A 9,000-nucleotide genomic window follows, 5' to 3' on the forward strand; every position below is an offset into this window, starting at 1 on the left:
ATGTTGAAAACCGAAGTTGGAAGAACTTGTGTGTATGAAGAGGGCATGCAGGGCAGAAAATGCCATACAGTCGATGGAAATCACCTTTACCCGGTTATGTGGGAGAATTTAATTCTGAATATCACTTCTGATGATGACTGAGATTAGATCCATGCCTGAGGTGTGACTTGCCTACCCAGTTGTGCATTAAAGTGTAGTTTCTTGTAACAATATTTTATTATTATTATTTATTTAATTTATTTTGTTGTGTGTTTTTTATAGAGTGTATTTATGAATTTATTGTTTGTACTGGTAGGTTTTGTTATGTAGGCTATAAAGAAAACCAATAAAAACTTCATTTTCAAAAAAAATTATAATATTAATATTGAACCGGAAATGTCATGAAATCTCAAATGTGTGAGTGACATGTTTGTGTGAGTGACCACTTCCATGTGTTTATGACTTGTGAACGGAAATAACAAAGCAAAATGCTGAACACAGACGGAGAGAGGAAACCACTGTCGACACATCTTCAACTGCCATTCTGTGGATCATTATTTAACCCTTGAGCCTCAGTTAAAAACAGTTACACACAGATGGGCTCATATGTGCAAGGGTGTATATATATATATATATATATATATATAATTTTTTTATGAAAAAAATAAAAATAAAAATAGTAATTATTTTCCATATAAATGTTAAGGCAGATTTTTTTTCTTTGATTATTCTTGAATATGTTGATTATTAATAACATTATTTTTTGATGCATCATTTTTTTTATTCAGTGTCAGATTAAAAAACAAAAAACTACAGCTCAGGTCCATAAAGGACAAAAATGTCTTTGTCAAAACATTGTTTTTATCTTCTGAACTTCTACATCAAGATCAAGCTCACATTGTATCTCTGTACAAAATAAATAACACAAAGTCCAAACAAGTAACTAGAAATATGTTTGAATAAAAAATCAAATCTTCAGAGCTCAGTGACCTTTGACCTTCACATTTTCATGAGTCTATGAATCTGTGAAGGGTAGGACTCATTTACATGATTTACAGTACAATATCATCTCGTTCTTTCAAACTGTTCACACACACCACATTTTTAATACACACTTACAAACCACACACTGACATAAATACCAACACACACACACACACAATTATATCTGCATAATTTATCCAGTTGTCTGTATAATATGCAGAAGCAGAAACAGGAATAAAGTGAGGATTTGCTTTATAGGCCAAACCTGAGGAAAAGGCAACATCTGTTAGTAATAGTAAAATGTAAAAATGTAAATTGAGCATTTACCATCAGAATGAAAGCCGGTTAACAAAGATTGCGTCATTTTATAGTTAAATGACCCTGGGATTAAATATTTCAGTTTTAATGGGTTTCAATGGGACATTTTTGTCCTGGAGCTCCTGAGAGGAACTATTTTGTGTTTCTAGTGTAAAATAGATTTCTATTAGTGTGGCACGATGGTGAGGCGGAGAGCAAGATAAGCAAAAGCTCAGTGAAGATACTCAAAGTCTTAACTGCAGCCAACTACGCCACCTAGGGACTTTCACCCCAGGATATACTAGTACTCAAATCTAAACCCCAGGTTCATTCCTTCCAGAGAGGACTGAGACAGCTCTGCCAATTAAAACAATTTTTATTTTATTAAAATATAATGCACATGACAGTCACTAATAAGTACCTTCAATACATTTATCTTTTACATACCGACACATACAAGAAAAAAAAAAAAAAAAAAAAAAAAAAAAAAAAAAAAGTACTTAAAATAAAGAAAAGAAAAATAAAGATTTAAACCCTACGGGCAGCACTTGGGTTGTCAAAAGACACTAACAGGGAAAGAGAATCCTGCCCCGCCTCAAACAGTAAATCACTCACTACAACCAACCACTCACGCTGGTGTTGCACACTAGAAAGGGAATGAGAAACTCACACTCAAGTGTTAAACACTACACCCCAAAAAAGAGAGGCAGGCAAAGTACCCCTTTTTTTTACCATTGGCCACAGGAGACCCGAGCACTTACATTAATTACAAATAACAAATAACAGAAAATACCACAAAACAAAAACGTTAATGAAAATAAAACATTCAAAAAAACATTTGTAACCCTTATTTCTGCTTTGTGTACTCCAGTCTCTTCAGCGTGGATGACATAAATAAAACCCGGGTTACAATGGTGGTTTTCTGTGGTTTTCTGAATTAAACAATGAATTTCACTAAACCCAATATAATGAATTAAACAATGAATTTCAAGGTTACACATTCAAAATAGAAACAAAGTGGAAACAAAAAAGCAGCGTAATCCGGGGCCGTGCGTCTTGCCATTAAAGAGAAGCTTACACCGCTCAGAGCTGGAAGCAAGCCTGTTATGCACGTTCCTTCCGACCTGCACGCACACACAGCAGTGAAATTTACTTTTTTTTATAAACATGAAATGATCCACCAGAAAAGAGATCATACTCACTGCGTTCACAATGATTCAAACACGACTGTACAGGTTCTCACTGCACTCAAATTGTGTAGTGACTGCAGGGCACAAGCTTTAAATTACACACTAATACTATAAAATCACACTCCATATTCCACTCATTCACATACCTGATCTAACAATGAGCAGAATAAATGCCCCGAACCACACGACTCCACTAGGAACAGGCAACCAGGATGCAAAAAGTAACATCCCCAGCCATCTGAAGGCTGCATTTTTATTTAGAGCGCAATCATGGTAATTAGTCACCAGCCGGTTACCAGCCGGTGATTGTGTAGTTCGGGTTCTCCGCTCCTCAGTGAGGGCTTGATCGGGTTCAGATGCGGCAGATTAAGCCGCTTTCCGACCGGAGGAACCTTTTCACAGTTCCTAGAACTATTGGCTAAAGTACCCGGATGTCGGCGTGTTCGCACCGCAGGAACTAGGAACGATTTTAGTTCTAGGAACTCCATTTGGAGGAACTAATTTGGGTCCTACTTCAGAGTAGGGTCTAAACCAGCACTATAGGAACTATCCGTGACGTTAGTGTACGCTGATTGACCGAACGCATGCGGAACACCAGCACCCGCCATTTTTAAAACAGCTAGAATGTAAACACACAGATTATAGCCTATATATTTACTCCATAAACTAACTATACAAACATGGAAAACAGTGATAGCTGGGTCTCTAAACCTTTATGCTGAAGAGAAAATCCAACGCAACTTTGAGGGGACCAAGCCAAACATGATTATGTTTATCTGCCCAGCTAGCAGCACTGGACATCAACCACACGGCATAGGCTAATAACCTTTTTTCATATACTGTCTACTTTCTATAACAGTTCTATCTAATAACATATTAAACAGGACTGTTAAACAGATTGCTAACTAATAAACACAGAGAATGTGAGCATTGTTTGCTCTGGCGTTCTCAGCGCCGCCAAAATAAAGGTCACCATGCTTGCGTCACTCCCTTACCCCTCCTACCAGTTCCTATGGCCACTTGACCAGTGCGAACGCAAACAGCAGAACCGAGTTTGGGGGAGAGTAGTTCATAGAACTGTCTAGAAGTGGACAGTTCCTAGAACTAAGTTCCTGTAACTACTTGGTCGAAAAGCGGCTATTGACTTTGTATGGGTTTTGTTTTCGTGGAACCACGCAAATCGGGGTTAAGGGGTTGTGTTCATTTCATGTAATTCTGTGAGATCAGGTTGCATTTGACTCATGTCATAACAGTCATCACCAATTCTGAAACTGGCACACCCCTACTCTCTCTGTGTTGGGTATAAGAAGGACCAGGACACCGTTACTGTGGTTCACCACAATGGGGATGTTTATTAACAGTCACGCCCAACATGGGCTTCTCACCATCTGTGGATCAACATCAATAAAGTTGATAAATGGCGTGTGAGCATCTCATTATTACATCACCTGTAGCCTATGATACAACACTAGTTAGTTGATTAATGACTCAAAACCTTGCTAATACATATCATACAGCCCACACGATATATCACGCATATAACATACAACAGAACACACTATACAGTCTCCATACTGTTTACAAGGGGTATTAAATCAATTTACACACTTTGCAAACTTAATTTGCTCATAAATTGAAGAGCTCTGAAAAAAGCTTACCTCTCCCCATCATGTGCAATGCGAACTGGAGAGAGGCGCGCGCGCACACTCAGGACAGCGGCAGAAAAATATGTCAAAATAAACATATGGGCGTGGGGGGGATTCAATCATAGGCTCGTTCAATCATAGGCTCGTTCTTACATAGTAGTAGAGCACGCGTTCGCACATGCACAGTCTTCAGAAACAGTGCTTTAATGAAGATATGTGTGTGTGAAGTGTTTAAGGATCATCTGTCCATCATAAATGTTTCAGAAGTGAAGTTTGTCTGAAGATCTCCTCCATGGCCGCGTCTCTCAGTCCTTTAGAAAAACAAACAAAAATAAATAAATATAGGGCTTGGACAAAGCAGCCTAAAGATATTTCCCCCACAGATCATTGTACAGGAAACCTGTACAGTTAATGTATGACATCAGGTTGAAGTAAACAGGTGTCACCCAACTGATACACTATGAGATTGGGTGTACTACATGAAATTTTGGTTATACCTGTACTCCAGTCTAAATGTCTGGATGACACCGGCGATAGTAAAACAGCTCAGGTTGGGCTGCACTCTCTGTCCAGCCTCTCGCATTGACAGGCCATGTTTGATGATATGATCCACTAATGTTGCTCTGATTTCATTTGAAAGTTGTTGTCTTCTTTGGCCGTGAACTCCTCTACCAGCTCTACCTCTCACTCTTCCTCTTTCTCACCCTCCCTCTTCCTCTCTCTGCAACGTCTTCCATTGTTGTTGTAAAAAAAAAGGTGCTCACCTGTGGTATTTTCATAGTGCTAACATCCTGATTGAAGTGTTAAGAATTAAGCACTGAGGTGTTTGGTCAGGTGACACATGTATCAGCCAATCAGCTCATGGAGTGTCATTTTGAATGGCAGTGTTTTGAAATGGCAAGCATGTGACTTTATGTCAGATTGTTGAGTCATATGCAGAGAACTGTGTTTAGTGTGTTTAAAAAGTGCCATTCTGAAATGCAAAATGTGTGTAAAGCAGAAAATGTGTTTAGACTTTTGGAGATTTGAGAAGAGGTTTTGCTCTCTGTGTGTCAGCTTACAAATCTGTGCTGTGCATGACATTTTAGTGTGTTAGCAATTGGAAAAAAAACAACAACTGTAAATTGTATTGTTTCATGGAGGAAAAGAGGATGTTTCACATTCATTACAACAAACAACAGAAACAAGAATAAGACAGAAGAGGGCACAGAGCCATATATTTAATATTATATATTTGCACTAATATACAGTATACATAAGCTTTTAATGCAGTTCTGTTGTGCAGCTCTGCATTTCACCAACACAATCATTGTTTCATTGTAAACTAAATGTTCAATTGCCCTTTTATTACATTATAATAGATGGATTAGACTCAATTGATTTGACATGATTTCGATGATTAAAATGTTTCAAATCAATAAAATGCAATATATATATATATTGTTTTGCGGTGCTTAATTTAACCCCTTGTTTGGGTCTTAAATGTAGACACCTTCTACCTTATTTTGTTTATTCTCAGGTTAGGTAAAGTCAGTCCAATTCGTTCTAAACAATAAGTATATAAATTTCCATACTTACAATTCAGTCGGAAGACTGCTCCGTGGTTTAGTTCAGCTCAATATTTGGTAAAACAGAGACTTAAGGCAGGCGGGCTTCTTATTTTCAATTATATGTATTTTTTATTAAATACAGCTTAATTAGTTTACATAAATGTTATATAAAATAAAAATAAAAGTAAATCAAAACCAAATAATTTACAAGCTTTCATTTTCATGAGGCGCAATGGCAAGGCATCTAACACCGGAGAGGCCGTCCTTGGTGAAACAGCGTCTGACTTTGACATTCCTTACAATACTTTTTATAGTCCACACGCCCTCCGCACAGATTCAGTCCTTTACAGACAATCTGTCCAATCCGAAGTCTTGAACTGTCCTCCGTTCTGGAAACCCCCTTCTAAACTCCATATATAAAGCTCTTTCCGTTGTTCTCCTTTGTTTGCTGCTCTGGACCCTCTGCCTTTCTCCTGCGCCTCATGCTCCTCATCAAACGGGTAATGCTTGCCATTTCTACTTTGCTAAGATACATGCTCTCTACTACTTAATGTTACTTCTATCTATTGATTAAATGCTTAAACAGGAGTACATTATTGTCGTTTCTTGCATGCATTATTACAATAAAAAGATTACCACAAAAACAAGTTGCAGTGTCTCTCTGAACACAACAGTTCAATAATAAAGACCTTTACAAAACCATCTCCATTGTCTTTCTTAATAAATCAGATTCACAATAAAAAGACTTTTACAAAACAAGTGGAGTGTGCTGAGTGTCCGGCAGATGGCGCCAAATCTTCATTCAAGATCTCAGTGATGACGTTTCCTCTTCCACTGGTAGACCTGCCTGCAGATTGGGGCTGTGTGTGTGTGTGTGTGTGTGTGTGTGTGTGTTTACATTATTGTCATTCAGCACTTGTGTAAGAAGAAGGATGCCTGCAGATCGGGGCGGTGTGTGTGTGTGTGTGTGTGTGTGTGTGTGTGTGTGTGTGTGTGTGTGTGTGTGTTTACATTATTGTCATTCAGCACTTGTGTAAGAAGAAGGATGCCTGCAGATCGGGGCGGTGTGTGTGTGTGTGTGTGTGTGTGTGTGTGTGTGTGTGTGTGTGTGTGTGTGTGTGTGTGTGTGTGTGTGTGTTTACATTATTGTCATTCAGCACTTGTGTAAGAAGAAGGATGCCTGCAGATCGGGGCGGTGTGTGTGTGTGTGTGTGTGTGTGTGTGTGTGTGTGTGTAGAGAAGCCATCATTAAATAAGGAGATTTTATTTTGCCTGATTGTCAGAATGTGATTTTGGCTTCACCTAGAGCAGTGGCCATAATAATTTGTTCCACATTACTCAGTAATGATTAAATTAGCAATTGCACCAGCAGCTGCACCAACAGCTGCACCTAAAGCTGCACCAACAACTACACCAACAGGGCCACCGATAACTCCAATAACTGCACCACACATTGAACCAATTGCTGCACCACCACCAAATGTAAAAGATGCAAGAGTGAACGTTTGCTCATACTGCTTAAAAAATTTTTGAAATTCAAGCTCACTTTGTAGATCCAATTCTTCTACTTCACCCAGAGCTTCTAACTCTCTCACTTTGTTCTTTATCATGATTTCATCCCCCCCTTGTGTTCTCTGATCATATTCTGCTCTGATTTTCTCTATCTCCTGTGTTAGTCTCTCAATCTCCTCTTGTCTTAGTTTCTCCTCTACTTTTCTATTCTCTTCTTCTCTTTGTCTCCTGTCTCTTTCCTCTTGTCTGAATCTCAGAGCATCTTCAAACATCCGATTACTGTAGTGTCCTCCTCCATTCTGCTCTATCATTGTGTCAATCTTCTTCAGTAGATCATTCACCTGCTTTCTGTTATTCTCATTTCTATTGTTGAAGACATGAAATCTGCCTCCACACTGCTGAACTAGATGTCTTAATTCACTGTTCTCCTTTATGATGTCCTCTATTTTCTCTTCTTCTAACATATCTCCATGAGTGAAGAGAATGATGGAGTATTTTAACACTCCCTGACCAAACAACAACTCAATCTGCTGAGGAATCTGCTGCTCATGTTCAGTGAATCTGTCATCTACTCTGAGAACAATGAGTACAGCGTGTGGTCCAGGACTGGATATATAAACACTTCTCGCTATCTCTTTAGCTAACTCTTCAGGTTTCATCTTTGTGTCAAAGAATCCAGGAGTATCAACTACAGACACAGATCTGCCTGAAACAAAGGCATTTTTCTCTAAACATTTACTGGTTACTGAATTTGAGCTAAGTGAAGATTTAAACTCTTTCTCTCCCAGTATTGTGTTTCCAGCTGCACTTTTCTCAGAACCAGTTTTACCCAGAAGAACAATTCGTCTGGATGAGAGACTGGAGTCAGGAAAACCTTGTTCACCAGGAGCACTGTTTCTGATGTCAGGAATCAGTCTGGGCATCCTCCATTCTTCTGATTCTGTATAATAAAGAGAACAAATATATGAGTTCACTTACTGGACGATTATTTGGGAAATTCCTGTGCTATAGTAAAATGCACCGTCTGAGATCAAACTACCCAGCTAACAAATGTTTGTTCTAAGAATGGTTTCCAAACTTTCAGTTTTGGTTATGACAATGTTAAATTGTCCACTTTACTTAAAGGCCAAGATATGTGGACATCAGGGGTCTACAATTTGTCACACCTTTAGTGCGGTGGGGCAATATGTAATTATCTGAATTGGTCAGTTTGAATGTCTCATATTTGGGTTACAGTAACGTAACCACATATGAACATTTGTATTTATTTAATTTATTTAAAAGAAGACTTACCATTTACTTCCAAAGTTTTCTGGATGATTTTTGCAATAAGTAATCTAGCTTGATCACTTGGTTCTTTCTTCTTGTTGTTGAACACATGGTATCTCTGATCATATTTCTGAACTATTTCCTCCAAGCTTTTATTTCTGTCAAGGAATTCTTGTATTGTCACATTCTCATCTTCTAATTCATCTCCTCTGGTGAAGAGAATCCAGGTTTTCTGAAGAAATTGTTCTCCCAAGAGCTTCTCAATTTTCTCGACAGTTTTTCTCTCTTCTTCAGTGAAACTATCAGCTTTGATGACCAGCAGAAACACACTGCGACCAGATTCACATTTCTGGAGAACCATTTCATTTATCATCTGCTGAATCTCTTCTTCACTCAGTTCAGGGTCAAAGATTCCTGGTGTGTCATAAACAATGACTGGAAAGCCATCTACAGTTCCAGATTCAACAGCAACGTGTCGATTGACAGATTTGTAGCCTTTCTTTGATTCAAAGGCTTGCTGACCCAGTATTGTGTTTCCTGATGAACTCTTCCCAGCTCCTTTTTTCCCCAGTA

General features: G+C 38.5%; 2 protein-coding genes across 1 annotated transcript; both read right to left on the bottom strand.

The window, feature by feature from the left end:
- Positions 1–9,000, bottom strand: part of LOC311094365 (uncharacterized protein) — a 337,913-nt gene that overhangs the window by 144,390 nt on the left and 184,523 nt on the right.
- On the bottom strand, positions 6,860–8,994 carry LOC311068019 (GTPase IMAP family member 8-like). The gene is made up of 2 exons (XM_084090183.1): positions 8,452–8,994; positions 6,860–8,098 (listed from the first exon to the last, which is right to left on the bottom strand). Exons 1-2 carry the CDS (start codon positions 8,798–8,800, stop codon positions 6,981–6,983), a joined length of 1,467 nt encoding a protein of 488 aa, XP_083946309.1. The 5' UTR covers positions 8,801–8,994; the 3' UTR covers positions 6,860–6,980.

Source organism: Abramis brama (assembly GCF_963993115.1).
Source record: "Abramis brama genome assembly, chromosome: 1".
Lineage (NCBI taxonomy): Eukaryota > Metazoa > Chordata > Actinopteri > Cypriniformes > Leuciscidae > Abramis > Abramis brama.

Excerpts from the sequence above, each read along its gene's own strand:
- LOC311068019 (XM_084090183.1), bottom strand. The coding sequence starts at position 8,800 with ATGATAAATGAAATGGTTCTCCAGAAATGTGAATCTGGTCGCAGTGTG. Across the intron at positions 8,099-8,451 it reads GAAAACTTTGGAAGTAAATG|AATCAGAAGAATGGAGGATG; the intron begins GTAAGTCTTCTT and ends TTTATTATACAG.